Genomic DNA, 17,609 nt, shown 5'->3' on the forward strand with positions numbered 1-17,609 from the left:
TTTCGTTTCGCTGTTGCAAACGGAGCCGCTCGAGTTCAATTTCGTGCTGCCGCTGCCGTTCCCTTTCAGCCATCTCCGCTTCTCTTTCTTCTTTCAGCTGGCGCTCCCTCGCTTCTCTTTCTTCTCTCGCCCTTTCGGCTGCCAACTTCTCTCTCTCCAGCTCCAACTTCAATTGCTGCTCTCTTTCTTCCTTCAGCTGTCGCTCTTTTGCCTCTCTTTCTTCTTTCAGCTGTCGCTCCTTTGCTTCTCTTTCTTCTCTCGCCCTTTCAGCGGCCAGCCTTTCTCTCTCCACCGCCTCTTTCTCCTTCTGGCTTACCCACTTCCGTAGTTCGGCGCCAGAAAGACCCATCTTCTCACCAAGAGCAACTAACTTTTCGAGATCCATTGTGTCTCGTAACTCGCAAATAAAACCTTGCCGCGTGCAAAAAGTATCTGCCTAAATCAGTCTATCGGAACACTCCCCTGCACTCGTTAACGAGAACACTGAACAACACACAAAATCGTTCCGACAGCACAATCAACAACTCGAGGCTCTTTCCTACTACTTTGGACACACTGTGCACCAAAAAGTCCTGTCTCGCGGACGCCAGATTAATTGTCACACCTGTCCCGTTTATTAGGGAGGCAATCGCCGGGCTAATTCCAAGGGTCGAAGTATCGGCCCCCCGAACCGCACCACGAAAGCGTGGACAATTTAGAAGTGGTCCTTTTTGGTGCGCCAGCGGACGCCGGCTGTGGCCCAAAGAACAAGTCGGAGCCGAGAATTGATAAACAAACAAATTATATTCTCAATAATGGCAGATCGAAAGCAATACACAAAAATGCACACTCCACAATAGTTGCATACAATATGTCACCAATCAAACCAATCAATCAACGTACTACACAATACAATCAGCCACACTCAAAACAACGGACACAGACAACAATACGAACTACAATGCAGTCGCATGCATTGAACAACCAAGACACTTAAAGACTAAAGAGATAGAAAACCTATTCAGTCCAAAGTTCTTGGAACCAAAGTCGAGATGATACTCTTCCGAGAATCACTCACTCAAAGTCCAGCGTTGTTGTCGTTCCGTAGTTCTTGAAGTTTCTCTTCCAGGAAACCTCGCGTCCTCAAATGGCCACTCTCCAAGCTTCAAACTTCTTCGCCGGAAATCCGTCGGCTTCACACACGCAGCTGTTGCCCGCGTCTTCGCTCGATAGCGGTAAACCCACGCTCTTGCCTGTAGCTCGAGCCGTCCCTACGGACCGAAAACTTCGCCGACTACACGGCGGACTCTCTACGCACTCTGGCGCTCACTTCCGTCTCCTCCTGTTCTGTCACTACGGGCAGAACCTTCGCCGACTACACGGCGGAATCCCTACGCGCTCTGGCGTTAACTTCCGTCACCTCCTGTTCTGTCACTACGGGCAGAACCTTCGCCGACTACACGGCGGAATCCCTACGCGCTTTGGCGTTAACTTCCGTCACCTCCTGTTCTCGTCTCGGCTGCTCGGTTAAATACCTTGCGCGCGACTTTCCAGATCTTTCTCGTCATTTCGTCGGCGCGATACGCAGCGAAGGCTGGGGAGAGGCGAGACGGTTTGTCTGCCCTCTGCGTCGGATGACTCAGCTCGGTCTGACCCCGCCCCGTTCGTTCTCGAAAAATCGCGGTCTTGCTGGGCCGCCGATGTGGGGTGAGGAGGATCGTCTGCGAAGCCGTGCTTCTGCGGGGAGAGCGCGCGCCCGGGAGCCCTGGATGTTTGCTTTCTTTTTTTTTCTCTTTTTACCTCGCGGCGTTTCTGCCGCCCGTGGTCGCAAGGAATTGGCGGCGTGCTCTTGTTTAGCGCTCGTTCTGTGACACTGCCCCCCACTTTAAGAATATTATCTCATAATATTCAAAAACCACACAGACGAGCGCGAACAGTCACCACACATTCTCACAGACTGTAACACAATCCGTCGCTCATGACACTTCACATTCACAATATATCACTCAATACAAACGTACATTGTAGTTCAATTCCACAACACATGAAATATAACCACAGGTACATGCCTACAACACTTCATCACACATTCTAAACAATACAAACGTACAAAGTTCTGTCTATCCAACAATTATACAACACTATACATCACATCATCGCACAGAACACTGACTCGCTCGACATACACTTGAGACACAGGATAACAAGAACAATAACACAACATATGGCACTCAGCACTGCCCAACACATTCTGATTCGACCTCAGCACTTATCCTGAATACTTCGAACAGCGCTCGCGCCCCTTTTTGCGGTGCTCGCTCGATCTCTTCTTGTGCTTCCACGTTCTTTTTCGGCGAGCCCTTTCCAACGACGATATCTGGGGCGTCGTCTCAGCCATCGTTGTCTCGACACCGTTAACGCGTCATTACATTCGACGGGTCCTGTCTGTTTATTTACCCGCTTGATAATGCCTCTATATTTTGCCCGGCTGGCCAACTCCGTCTCCTTTACACTGTCAGTCAGTTGAGGTCGTGCCGACGTACGTCCAGTTGCTCGGCCTGTGAACTTATTCGACACGATCGTCTTCTCCTTCGCTGTCTCTTGCGCCGCAGCTTCACCTTGGGCTCTAGTGAGACCCGTCACGGGATGCTCCTCCACTGTATCTCGCGGCCGCTGTGTTGGCGAGGGCTCCATCTTCGGGTCTTCTCCCAAACATTCTGGATCACTTGGCCCTCGCGCCCCGTCGATGTTTCCGATGATAAGGTCATACAGGGGGGTCGTCATGCATAACGCAGTAACCTTCCCGCTGAAGTACGGGGTTTCAACCTCAATTTCTGCTTCGGGAAGCATCCGGACCGTACGGTCAATTAGGCAGACCGGTTTCGTTCTGCCTGTCAACTCTCTTTCCCGTACCAAATTTCTCCTCACGATAACCGTGGAGCTACCGGTGTCTCTTAGAACCGTAATCTTCTTGCCTGCAATCTTTCCAGGAAGCGTTGGCATTCCCTTCGTAACACCGGTTGGCTGTTTTGACATTACAGCCCCCACAATAGGAATTTTCTCCCCATTCTTCAACTCTACGAATCCATCAGTGACGGCATTATTATCAGATTTCGGTGCTGCTTGCACACAGGATACCTGGTGAGTTTGACTCACTCCGTTCTGACAAGCGTCTGCTTTGTGCCCCGTCTGACCACACTTAAAACATTTTACTGCCGTAGGGCTCGTAAAGATCGTTCGACAATTTTTCGCGCGATGACCTACTCGGTTGCACAGAAAACATCGCTGCATGCTCTCTGGTGCACGCTTCTTTTCTTCAGGAGCCAATTTCTTCGAATCATCGGGACAATCCTTCTTGACCTTGGCCAAATTAGTTCCACCTTGCGCTTCCAAGAATTGATCAGCCAATTCAAGCATTCCTTCAAATGACTCCGCCTTCCTCTCTTTCAAATACAGCGACAGGCTTGGGTGGCAACTAGTAAGAAATTGTTCTTTAATTAGCAGCTCTCTAAGCTCATCGTACTCCTGTGCTGTCCCTGAAAGTTCAATCCATCTGTCGAAATAATGGCAAAGTCGGGCAGCATACTGCGTAGCTGTCTCACCATCAGCTGGCTTTCCTGTCCGAAATCTGTCCCGGAATCCTTCCACGGTAAATCTAAATCGCTTCAACAAAGCAGCTTTCACCTTTGCGTAGTTGGCTGCATCGGTCGGCGTCAGCCTACCGTACACACTGAGCGCTTCACCACTCAAGCAAGTACTCAAAGCAGTTGCCCATTGATATTCCGGCCAATTCTGGCTCTTCGCAATCGTCTCAAATCGGTGAAGGTACGCGTCAAGGTCGTCCTTCCTTTCATCAAACGCTACGAGCAGCTTGCTTGGGTTCAAGCGGAAGCCATGGTCTTCCCGTTCGCTGCTTTCAACTCTAGCTTGGACGGGAGTTTCGTTTCGCTGTTGCAAACGGAGCCGCTCGAGTTCAATTTCGTGCTGCCGCTGCCGTTCCCTTTCAGCCATCTCCGCTTCTCTTTCTTCTTTCAGCTGGCGCTCCCTCGCTTCTCTTTCTTCTCTCGCCCTTTCGGCTGCCAACTTCTCTCTCTCCAGCTCCAACTTCAATTGCTGCTCTCTTTCTTCCTTCAGCTGTCGCTCTTTTGCCTCTCTTTCTTCTTTCAGCTGTCGCTCCTTTGCTTCTCTTTCTTCTCTCGCCCTTTCAGCGGCCAGCCTTTCTCTCTCCACCGCCTCTTTCTCCTTCTGGCTTACCCACTTCCGTAGTTCGGCGCCAGAAAGACCCATCTTCTCACCAAGAGCAACTAACTTTTCGAGATCCATTGTGTCTCGTAACTCGCAAATAAAACCTTGCCGCGTGCAAAAAGTATCTGCCTAAATCAGTCTATCGGAACACTCCCCTGCACTCGTTAACGAGAACACTGAACAACACACAAAATCGTTCCGACAGCACAATCAACAACTCGAGGCTCTTTCCTACTACTTTGGACACACTGTGCACCAAAAAGTCCTGTCTCGCGGACGCCAGATTAATTGTCACACCTGTCCCGTTTATTAGGGAGGCAATCGCCGGGCTAATTCCAAGGGTCGAAGTATCGGCCCCCCGAACCGCACCACGAAAGCGTGGACAATTTAGAAGTGGTCCTTTTTGGTGCGCCAGCGGACGCCGGCTGTGGCCCAAAGAACAAGTCGGAGCCGAGAATTGATAAACAAACAAATTATATTCTCAATAATGGCAGATCGAAAGCAATACACAAAAATGCACACTCCACAATAGTTGCATACAATATGTCACCAATCAAACCAATCAATCAACGTACTACACAATACAATCAGCCACACTCAAAACAACGGACACAGACAACAATACGAACTACAATGCAGTCGCATGCATTGAACAACCAAGACACTTAAAGACTAAAGAGATAGAAAACCTATTCAGTCCAAAGTTCTTGGAACCAAAGTCGAGATGATACTCTTCCGAGAATCACTCACTCAAAGTCCAGCGTTGTTGTCGTTCCGTAGTTCTTGAAGTTTCTCTTCCAGGAAACCTCGCGTCCTCAAATGGCCACTCTCCAAGCTTCAAACTTCTTCGCCGGAAATCCGTCGGCTTCACACACGCAGCTGTTGCCCGCGTCTTCGCTCGATAGCGGTAAACCCACGCTCTTGCCTGTAGCTCGAGCCGTCCCTACGGACCGAAAACTTCGCCGACTACACGGCGGACTCTCTACGCACTCTGGCGCTCACTTCCGTCTCCTCCTGTTCTGTCACTACGGGCAGAACCTTCGCCGACTACACGGCGGAATCCCTACGCGCTCTGGCGTTAACTTCCGTCACCTCCTGTTCTGTCACTACGGGCAGAACCTTCGCCGACTACACGGCGGAATCCCTACGCGCTTTGGCGTTAACTTCCGTCACCTCCTGTTCTCGTCTCGGCTGCTCGGTTAAATACCTTGCGCGCGACTTTCCAGATCTTTCTCGTCATTTCGTCGGCGCGATACGCAGCGAAGGCTGGGGAGAGGCGAGACGGTTTGTCTGCCCTCTGCGTCGGATGACTCAGCTCGGTCTGACCCCGCCCCGTTCGTTCTCGAAAAATCGCGGTCTTGCTGGGCCGCCGATGTGGGGTGAGGAGGATCGTCTGCGAAGCCGTGCTTCTGCGGGGAGAGCGCGCGCCCGGGAGCCCTGGATGTTTGCTTTCTTTTTTTTTTTTCTCTTTTTACCTCGCGGCGTTTCTGCCGCCCGTGGTCGCAAGGAATTGGCGGCGTGCTCTTGTTTAGCGCTCGTTCTGTGACATTTGTAGTGCATATAGAACAGAAAAATGGTTTTTTATATACACTATTTTGTATGAGTTTAGTTTCATAACCCACTGCTTACTCCTCTGGAAAACGTTATCAAGGCAGGTGTTTAAACGCTGTTCATCATTCATCGTAACAGTTTTCCTATACAAAACACTATCATAAGCGAATAGCCTTAATTAGACATTCTAAGGGACAGCTTTAAAAATGTCATTTTTATATAATTAAAAGTCTGGATGTCAAAGCACTTCCCCAGGGAACGCCTGATGTAAACTGAAGTTTGGATGAATATTTACCGTTAGCGAACAAACTGTGTTCGATTTGACAAGTACGCAGACACCCAATATACAATAAAATCTGAATTTAGGGCTAATATCTTTAGTTTGAAAACCAATTTTTTGTGGAGAACTAAATTAAAATCTTCTAAAGACAAGAATTTAACATCAATACGCTGCATTTATTAAGAATATATTTATTCATTTACATGATACCTGTGATGTCTCGATGATACCATGATACCATAATACCTGTGATGCCTATCGCAAGGAGGCATGTTTAGGATCACCTTTTAGAAGTTTTGCAGTGACAAACAAGAAAAAGATATGAAGCATGGTCATCGTCAAAGTAAAAAGTACACAGGGAGTTAAAAGCTAACAGAAAGCCCCCCCCCCCCAAAAAAAACTATTACAATTGTACATTACTTTAAACACTATCGTGACCAAAATTATGCTTATTATATACAGAAACTTAGTTTTCTGGTAACACGTCCCAATTTTGTACAGTTTGAGAGAAAAATACCTGCAAAAGTATATAGAGCTTTTACCTGATGAGTCACAGTAGAAAAACCCTTCCTGTACACATGTTGAAATGGGGTTAGTATATTGTTGTCACTAAGAAAATTATTGACGTAGTTAGCTATGATGTACTCTAGAAGCTTGCAAAAAGAAAAAGTAATGGATAAGGGGCGGGTATTTGTAACCAATATTTTATATGAAGACTTCAATATTGGCACAATTCGCACTGTTTTCCAACCTATCGGGACAGAGGATGAAGACAGGAAGGCGCTGAAAATGATCTCAAGGAATTCGGCAACCATCTCTGCGTATCAACGCAAAATTGTGAATTTCAAAATTTGTAAAATTTGGCATTGTGAATTTTACACAGACTAGGCGAGGCTTTACGCTTTAAATTTAGAAGCATAGATGCAATGCCTGACAGGGACACGATGTGCTTGTCGAAATAAATAGAGGTGGCCTAAACGCGCGCAATCACAATCTTTTTGGAAAACGCTTTCAAAGTATTCGTTTAATTTTTGTCGCTATGCTTGTTTTATCCGTAACGATAATATCATTGTGGAATATTTGAACAGTGCCTCACACTGAAATGGAGAAAACATCACATGGGAATAGAGACCTGTGCAAATTGCAGTGAGCTGCTCGGCGCCTCTTTGCGTCTCCCTCCGTAACTGATGATTTTTGAAGACGCGCATATCAGGGAGTACAGTTCAGATTTTGCTTTCTGATGTGATACTTTTGCGTGAATAACAATGCGCTGAGTTCAGGTATATATTAAAAACTTCACTTACCACAATGGTTAAGTCATGATCACGGGTGGTAGACGCCACCATGGAGACGTGTAACTAGGCGTCACATGGCTGTTTCCCTGTCAAACAGTGCCATAGCTTTGAAACGCCAATGTAAACTGTACAACTTATCATATAACACTACTCGATTTGTGCTACTTCTGTGAAGAGACGCTCGCTCGCTTTCGCGCTACACCGATTTCTGTAGCTCAGCGGTCAGTCAGGTATTTATTAATTGTTTTGTTCTGTGATACAGATTACACCTGATTAGTGCAGCTCTAATATTTTTAATTTTTCTCTGATGAAAACATCATCGCATGTTTACGTGATTGTGCTTTTTGGTAAATATATGTTCCTGTTCTAATTGAGCTGCATTACAGTGCTGGTGTTCCAGATCTTTTTTGTGCCGCTGGAGTGCAGCACTGTGCCGCTAATCTGTTTTTGCTATTGTGATTGATTTCATTGATAGGTGGGGTTTAACGTCCCAAAATCCTCATATGATTATGAGAGATGCCGTAGTGGAGGGCTCCGGAAATTTTGACCACTTGGGGTTCTTTAACGAGCACCCAAACCTGAGCACACGCGCCTAACACATTTCCGCCTCCATCGGAAATGCAGCCGCCGTAGCCGGGGTTTGATCTCGCGACCTGCGGGTCTGCAGCCGAGTACCTTATCCACTAGACCACCGCAGCGGGGCGCTATTGTAGTTAAGCACACTACGAAAGAAAAAAGTGCGCGTTCTTTGTCAACTATTTTGTGTGCCTCTTACTACAACTGAAATGTTCTGGCATTTGCCCAGGGACGCTGTCAATATGACCTGGCAGTTTTGTCACTTTGGCAATACCATTCAATTCATGTACTTTGTGTGCTAGTGTGAAGTTTTTTTTATGAAGTTCGCGAAGATCCTTGAATAAGCTTGAAAATTGAGACTCTTCAGGTGCATAGAAGTTTCAACGTTTATTATTCTTACAGATGGAGACGCTCCGTCTTCGACCTATCCTGCTTGTATGACCCTTCAAGGAACGTCTTCGGTAAGGCGGGCACATCTGTACTTTAGGATCTTAACACTACTCGGATTAAGGATCTTGCACTTAACACTGTAATTAACTTGTTCCTAACACTGCCGGTAACGATCTCTGCTTCAATTATTCAAAACTTATCATAGCGTGTGTTTTGAGCTGAGCATTCAACAGTTAGGATCGCTATTTTTTATATGTTGTAACAGTTCTTTGTTAAGTTATATGGGTTGCAAAACAATGGCTAATTACGTTTTAAAAATAAGGCACCTAGTGGCATGTAGTTTCATGCATCCGGATTTGTGATGGCATAGTGTAGTCTGAACCTCGCATGGAAGAAAGCCATCGTTCGAGTTCCGAGACCAGGATTAAAAAGAAGTTGAGAGATCTTAAGCTTCGCCTTTCAGGGTTCAACGCGCTAGTCATATTCTGTCTGTAGTGCACACTTGAACCAATAAATGTATACATTTAAAGACGACGGTTTTTTGGATACTTAAACGCACTAATTTTGGTCTCACTGTCTGTCAACCGAAACGATTACACCACTCTGCCAAAGATTAACCAGTTTCTCAACGCCCACCCATCTTTATCTGTTGGATACATTCGTATTTTCTGCTGATATAACATTGTGTGTACATAAATAAGGACGTATACGAGACGTTGCCCCGACATGATGGCCATCGCAACAGCGACGACGAAAAAAAAATAGCCGAGAGTGTTCATATGATTGCAATCACAAACAGATATATCGCAACTTGGGAGACAGATACTATTCTTTGCTTCCACGCATCACCTACGTAGCGACCCGTAAGCAGCTACTCTATGCCCGCGGTCATAACTCTGGTGACAACGGTGGTAATTGAGGCTCCGACTACATATTATACTATAGGTGTATTGAGAACACAACAAAAGTCACATTGTTACCAATAAATATGGCGCATGCTGCTATAAAATACTTATTTGGGGCAAAGCTGTACCCGTAACCTCAATACTAAACGGTCAAAAAATGTATTTTGCTCGCTATTCTGAACTCCGTAGGTCTCTTCTTTTTCACACCTCGAGTCTCGAGCGGGTCCTGTGGGATAGCACCGTGGAAGGTGCAGGACGACATTTCATTGTGCGCTTTCCTTGCGACTTGTGTGGCGGCTTTTACGAACGCAAATTGTTGCACACGTCTTCTGCGAATGTCGAACTGAAGCATTAGAACCCCTCCTAGGACGCATCGTCCCGATGCGCACAACCGGCTGACAGCTTCCAAAAAATTAGACATTTCTTGGTGTTTGAGGACATGAATCAGTTCGGTTGTGGAGTTCCTATCGTAGCACGATTTCATACGTATTACATGTAAAACTTACGGGGATTCTTGCGTCATTTTGTGCACACTTGGCATACAGGAATCACTTTGTAGTTTGATGAACCGAGCTGATGAAGAACCCTGTAAGGGCAAAAATAGCTCCCTATAAGCTTTTCTCGTATACCACATGCACGTACACGTGTCCAGATTCACACTTGGTCTCCAGGAAAGTACCGTATGTCCCTTTGTCTTAGATTGTAACGATGCGCATAGACGTCTTGATGTTGAATGATGCGGTGCCTTGCAAGCGGACGCACCTCGTCTTAACTTTCCACATATTACCTGACGTCAGGGTCCTCCACATTCGCGCGCTTGACAGGCAACATCGCGTCTAATGTGGTTGTTGCTGTCCAACGATGAACAAGTTGAAAAAGTGTGAAGTGGGTTGTCTTTCGTACAGCAATATTGTACGGAAATGTAGAATACAAAAATATGCTGTCAAAAAGTCCGAGGCTCGACACCTAAATACATTTCAATCATGACAGCAAACGTCCTGTTGAACCTTTGAGTTCAACCGTTAGTTTGCGAATGGTGCGCAGTAGTTCTGTAGTTAGTGTGCGCTGATTTTGTGATAGAGTGTAGCAGCCTGGCAGTGAACGCAGTTCCTTTGTCAGTTATATAGACTTTGGGTGCGCCATGTCACATCATTATCTGGGTCACACACGAAAAACTGAGTCACTGCGTTTTCGTTTCTTTTCTGAGAGATGACGTCTTGGCATGCCGGGTCATCTAGTGGGTCGCTACAACAACCCACGATCTCGAACGATGACATAGGAAATGGTCCGAGCAAATTCATTCTGGCCTACTGGAATGGGACTTTCAGTGGCTCAATCAGTTTCAAAAGACCTGCCGGCTTCAGGGGCAGTACTTTGCGTGTTTGCCAGTCTCGGCAGTATCTGAGGTAGTGCTGTACAGAATCCATAAGTTTTGGCCAGTAATATCTGTGGAGGATTCTTGCCAAAGTCCTACTGATGCCCAAGTGACCTGCCTATGGGTCATCATGACATGCTTCTAGAATTCCCGCTCGCAGTAACAATGGTATCAGAAGCAGAAACGTTTGACCGGTATGTTTGAAATCCGTCGTGTAGAGAACGTGGTTCCAGAGGACATATTGTAACGGTGCATCATCGACAGGAGCAAGCGTTGCACTTTGCGAAGATGAAGAAGACGCCGGTGCGTTAGGCGCTTGCGCGAGAGGCAACTCAGCCATCTTGTTCGGCTGCCGATTATCGGGGGACGCTATCCTATAAGCCTAGACCTCGCCCCGTCACATTTGGTGGACGTGCTGGGTAACCGCCTCGCAACAGAACTTCGCAGCGGCCGCTGTTTGAAGGGCCATTCCACAACGATGACGGAAAGGACGGTGTCTGCACCTGCTCTCCGTGTTCTTGTGGCCGGAGATGATGCGGTAACTACATCTCCTTCTGCAATCACAACCTTCGTGCTCGAACCCCCGCGGGATCCTGGCACGTTTAGCGCTTCCGGTGATCCAGATGAAGTTGACGTTGAAGATTGGCTGGCAGAGTACAAATGTGTGAGTACTCGATACCGATGGGGTCCGACTCTTATGCTGGCGAAACTGTTATTCTTTCTTAGGGGAACCGCAAAATGGTGGTATGAGAACCATGAAACAGAACTTGGGGGTTGGGCAGTGTCCAGGGAGAAAATGTTGGACCTGTTCGGAAAGCCGATTGGAAGAAAAATGGCCGCGAACAAAATGCTCGCATCTCGGGTGCAGACCTCGACCGAGTCTTACGTCTCCTATATAGAAGATGTGTTATCGTTGTGTCGCAAAGCCGATGCCGAGATGCCGGAGGCTGACAAGGTCGGACATATTCTTAAAGGGATTGCGGATGACGCATTAAACCGCCTCATCTGCAAACAAATTATTCTACAGTGGGCGCCGTTATAAAAGAATGTCGGCGATTTGAGCAAGCGAAGAGCCGGTGGATTAACAGGGTGTTTACCCGCCTTCCGAATACGGCTGCAACGTCGTCTTGCGAGACAGTGCAAGAAAATAGCCGCCACCTCTCGATTCATCGAATCAAGTGACCCGAATTGTACGCGCAAACTTGAAGCTATTGCCTCTGCTCCGGCTCACACCGCTGCAAGTGACACGACCCCACTCACTGCTAACATGGGTCAAGCCATCGTCTGCCAAGAACTCGCCAGCATAGGTATTCCCTTGGTGTGCACATTGCCCAGCCCAAGCGAGCTCCATGGCGTCCACCCTCGTCCTATCACGAGCAGCAGTTTACAGCCCAATCTCACAACCCTGCTGCGTGGAGAACCGTCGACAATCGACCAATTTGTTTTCATTGCCACCGTATCGGTCATGTCGTCCGTTACTGAAATTATCGCTGGTCCTCGCTACCTCGGACTTCATCTGAACCTCACTACCGACAGGACAGCACCTGCTTTGCATCTGCCGCGGAGCCTTCTCCGTCAAACAACTACAGAGGGTTAAACAGCCGATCTCCGTCACCGCATGGTCGTCAGTCGCGTTCGCCTCCAGGACGTCCCCAGTCGTCTCGCTCACCGCAGACTTGCAGGCCGTCGTCCCCATTCAACCCCGCTCCTGCCTACCCGGAAAACTAAACGGTGCAGCGCCCGGAGGTAACGCTGCATTTTTGACTCCCTCCACAAATCCTCTCGTGACGCTTCCGACGAGACAAAGTTTGTTAGACGTTGACGGTGTGGCTATTTCTGCCCTTATAGATACTGGAGCGCACATTTTGGTAATGAGCGCGAACCTTCGCTGACACCTACATAAAGTGCTCATGCCTGCCGCTTCCCGCACACTTCGTGTCGCTGATGGGAGGACCCCTGACGTTCAAGGGATGTGCATGGCCCGTGTGTCCGTTGCCGGTCATACTACATTAGTTCAGTTTGCCGTCATTAAAATGTGTCCTCATGACCTAATACTTAGTTTGGACTTCCAGTCACGTCATTCTGCGCTCATTGATTGTGCCACTGGTGCTCTGCAGCTTGAGCTGCCGCAGCTTGCCAATTTTCCAGCTGACTATTCTCCCCGTTTATGCTCTCGTCACCACGTTCGCTTGCCTCCGCAAGCTGCTACATATGTCACTTTGTCGTGCTCACGTCATGTGCCAGATGGTGACTACCTCGTCACTCCTATAGTCGACGTACTGATGGCCAGAGACGTCGCCCTTGCTCACACTGTTGTCGCCGTCGTTAATAATACAGTGGTTATACCACTACTCAACGTGAGTCTCTTGACTCAAGTTATTCCGCAAGACATGTTTCTGGCCACCCTATGTCCACTTGACAGCTGCAACGTTACTGGTTTGGACACAGATACTACATCCCCCTGACTTGGCCGCAATTACATTCTGCCTGCAAATGACATTAACACGATGATTGCTCCTGACCTCACTCTAGCGCACGATGCCAGCCTCCGTATACTGCTAACATCATATAGAGACATTTTCGACTTTGACCACCGCCCTCTCAGCCAAACAACTGCATTGACTCACCGGATCAACACTGGTGAGGCCAGTCTTATACGGTGGCGTCCATATTGCGTGTCTCACAAGGAACGCCAAGCAACTCAGAATGAAGTGGACAAAATGATTACTAAAGACGTAATAGAACCATCATCAAGCCCCTGGGCCTCCCCAGTCATGATCGTTGAGAAGAAGGATGGCAGATGGTGCTTTTGTGTGCACTATCGCCATTTAAACAAAGTGACCCACATAGATGTCTACCCTTTGCCTCCGATTGATGACGCTCTCGATTGCCTCCACGGTGCCCAATACTTTTCGTCTATCGACCTTCGGTCCGGCTATCGGCAAATTTCCGTCGACCCCATGGATCGTGAAAAAAAACGCTTTCGTTACGCCGGACGGCCTCTACCAGTTCAAAGTCATGCCATTCGGACTATGTAATGCGCTGGCAACTTTCGAGCGCATGATGGACTCCCTTCTCCGAGGATATAAGTGGTCCATCTGTTTATGTTACCTGGACGATGCCATCGTGTTTTCACCTACCTTAGACAGCCATATAAGACGTCTGTCAGCCGTTCTGGATATTTTTCGAAGAGACGCTCTCCAGCTCAATTCTGCAAAATGCTATTTCGGACGTCGTCAAATTACCATACTCGGCCACCTTGTCAGTGCCGCTGGTGTTCAACCATATCCCGACAAGGTGCGAGCAGTACAACGATTTCCTGAACCACTAAGGCACGTTGCCGGGCTAGTTGGTTGAGATTCATCATTTTCACTGGTATAGCGCACCACGACAAGGACACACACAAAAGAGAGATGCACACACACAGCGCTAACTTGCAACTAATGTTTTATTTGCGATCACTCACGCTGCTTATGCAACAGTAGACCGATAAAACCAGGATAATGTCACGTCAAGAATATAGCACAGCCCATGCCCGTGTCATCACCGATAGCGACAATCTACACTAGCCCTTCAAAGTGAAGATTCTAGATACTTCTTTTCTTTAGATGATAATGCTATGAAAGCCACACTCACACATTCTTCTTTCATTTTGTCGATTTCAAAAGCTTCAATAATTTCACGTGTGGTTCTGTCACGGGCCTTAAAGAGTATACGAGTGTTTTGAAACATAGGGACGCAACCGCACCTCTGACAGTGAAGGGCCAAATGACCATATACAGCTCTTTCTACACTGTACTTGTGTTCCCTTAGTCTTTCATTCACACACCTTCCAGATTGGCCTATGTATTCGCAACCGCAAGTCAAAGGAGTGCTATAGACAACACTACAACAACAATTCACAAATTTCTCCCGGTGCTTAATCTTACAATCCTGTTTCCCGCTACTTTCTGCATTGACCTTTTTGCACATTCCTTGCAACTTTTCGGGAGCAGAAAACACTACATCCGCACCCGCCTTCCTTGCTATCCTTCGCAAGGTATGCGAAATGGCATGCATGTAAGGCACTACAGCAACCTTGCCTGCCTTAGTGGCGGTTGCCTGGTCTTTGACGTTTGCCCTTCGTTTCCTGCTTATACAGTCGGCGACAGCGGTCAACAAGTGCAAGGAGTAGCCAGAGTTCAATAAACGTTTTGCTTGAGCCCACTAGGTCTCATCAAGCTTGTGGTGGCACGACTTCATCAGTGAATTCTGAAAACAGGATTTTATCACCGCACGCTTTACCAATTTTGAATGAGCGGACGTGAACGGAAGAACCGGTTTATTTCCTCGCGGTTCATAGCTCCAGCATACTCTTGCTGGCGAAAAATACAGCTCGAGGTCAAGGAATCTTATGAAATGGTCATTTCGTACTTCATGGGTCAGCACCAAGGGAGATAACACTGTCAAGAACATGGTTAGAGTTTCAGTCACAACTGCGTCAAAATTGTTATGATCATTATTGGCAACGATCAGCTAGATAGTAATCTACATATCTAAAAACAGCAATAACGTCAGTGTGCTTCATACGTTCGTCAAGGACAATCTGAAAGGTGTGTGAATGAAAGACTAAGGGAACACAAGTACAATGTAGAAAGAGCTGTATGTGGTCATTTGGCCCTTCACTGTCAGAGGTGCGGTTGCGTCCCTATGTTCCAAAACACCCGTATACTCTTTAAGGCCCGTATCCCGGCTGCGGCGGCTGCATTTCCGATGGAGGCGGAAATGTTGTAGGCCCGTGTGCTCAGCTTTGGGTGCACGTTAAAGAACCCCAGGTGGTCAAAATTTCCGGAGCCCTCCACTACGGTGTCTCTCATAATCATATGGTGGTTTTGGGACGTTAAACCCCACATATCAATCAATCAATCTTTAAGGCCCGTGACAGAACCACACGTGAAATTATTGAAGCTTTTGAAAAAGACAAAATGAAAGAAAAATGTGTGAGTGTGGCTTCCATAGCATTATCATCTAAAGAAAAGAAGTATCTAGAATCTTCACTTTGACGGGCTAGTGTAGATTGTCGCTATCGGTGATGACACGTGCATGGGCTGTGCTGTATTCTTGACGTGACATTATCCAGGTTTTATCGGTCTACTGTTGTATAAACAGCGTGTGTGATCGCAAATAAAACATTAGTTGCAAGTTAGCACTGTGTGTGTGTGCATCTCTCCTTTGTGTGTGTCCTTGTCGTGGTGCGCTATACCAGTGAAAATCCTGAACCACGCTCAACCAAGGACATCCGAAGTTTTGTAGGGCTATGTTCCTATTTTCGTCGATTTGTCCACAACTTCACTGACCTCGCTCGACCGCTCACTGATCTCTTAAAGAAAGACGTTCCCTTCGCATGGGGCATAGAGAAAGCGGACGCCTTTCCGGCTCTTATCGATCTGCTGACAACGCCATTACTGGCTCATTTCGACCCTGCATCATCTACAGAGCTTCGGACCGATGCCAGTGGTCATGGAATTGGAGCGGTCCTTGGCCAGCGACAGCACGGGAAGAACCGCGTGATTGCTTACGCCAGTCGTCTTCTTTCACCTGCCGAACGGAAGTTGTCCATCACTGAGCGGGAATGCCCAGCTTTAGTGTGGGCCGTGGCAAAATGCAGGCCTTACCTGTATGGCCGAACTTTTTCCGTTGTTACGAACCATCATGCTATTTGCTGGCTGTCATCGCTAAAAGACACATCTGGACGTCTCGGTCGCTGGGCACTCCGTCTGCAAGAATACTCGTTCGTGGTCCACTACCAGTTGGGACGCCTGCACACAGATGCAGACTGTTTGTCACGTTATCCGGTGGAAACGCCCGACTTGACAGACCTTGATTCAGACCCCTGCGTTTTCTCCATCCACGCTTTGGGTGATATCTCCAACGAACAATGACGTTACCCGTCGTTACTCACCATCATCGAGCGTCTGACCTCTGCTCCAACAGACTCTTTCGTTCGCCTGTTCGAACTGCACGACAACATTCTGTACCATCGCAGCTTCAACGCTGATGGCCCGGAATTAGTACTCGTGCTTCCCCATCACCCGCGTACCAGCGTTCTCGAACAACTACATGACGTACCTACAGCCGGTCACCTAGGCGTCTCTCGTACCTACGATCGTGTGCGACGTCGCTTTTTTTGGCCCGGACTGTATCGTTCTGTGGTTCGTTACGTCAGTGTTTGCGACCACTGCCAACGCCATAAGCGCCTCTCTGTGCTACCGTCTGGGCTCCTACAGCCCATTGACATACTGACGGAACCATTCTTCCGTGTTGGCCTTGACCTGTTGGGCCCGTTTCCTACGTCCACCTCCAGAAATAAATGGGTTGCAGTCGCCACAGACTTCGCCAAACGCTTTGCCATCACTAAAGCACTGCCGACAAGCTGTTCCACTGACGTCGCTGACTTTCTCTTGTATGAAGTCATTCTTCATCATGGCGCTCCGCGGCAGCCGCTTACAGATCGAGGAAGGTACTTCCTTTCACGTGTTGTGGGTGACATTCTCTGCGCCTGCTCCACTGAGCACAAGCTTACCACCGCTTATCATGCACAGACAAACGGATTGACCGAGCGTCTGAACCGAACGCTGTAGCAGATGCTGTCTATGTACGTTTCGTTAAATCCCCGTGATTGGGACAAGGCACTCCCCTTTGTCACGTTCGCCTACAATTCTTCACGGCACGACAAAGCTAGTTATTTGCCGTTTTATTTGCTGTTTAGCCGACATCCAGCATTACCATTTGACACGCTCCTTCCTTCGGCTGCCCCCTTGTCTACTGAGTACGCCAGCGATGTCGTTTTTCGAGCCCATGCAGCCCGTCAGCTTGCCCGTGATCGGCTGCACTTGTCGCAAGCGCACAAAAAGACCGCTATAACAGTCGTCATCAAAGCGTGCACTTCTCGCCGGAGTCTCTGGTACTTCTCTGGACACCAAACTGCCAAGACGGCTTATCGGAGAAGCTACTATCACACTACCATGGCCCCT

The 17,609-nt window shown here is 48.0% G+C and overlaps 1 protein-coding gene across 1 annotated transcript in view; it reads left to right on the forward strand.

Moving 5' to 3' along the window:
* LOC119168610 (neprilysin-1) overlaps positions 1-17,609 on the forward strand; it is a 638,470-nt gene that overhangs the window by 438,239 nt on the left and 182,622 nt on the right. Inside the window, exon 16 of the mRNA XM_037420008.2 lies at positions 8,329-8,387. Coding sequence (XP_037275905.2) covers positions 8,329-8,387 — 59 coding nt within the window. The remainder of the gene's footprint in view (positions 1-8,328; positions 8,388-17,609) is intronic.

The sequence above is a fragment of the Rhipicephalus microplus genome, chromosome 3, assembly GCF_043290135.1.
Source record: "Rhipicephalus microplus isolate Deutch F79 chromosome 3, USDA_Rmic, whole genome shotgun sequence".
Taxonomy (NCBI): Eukaryota; Metazoa; Arthropoda; class Arachnida; order Ixodida; family Ixodidae; genus Rhipicephalus; species Rhipicephalus microplus.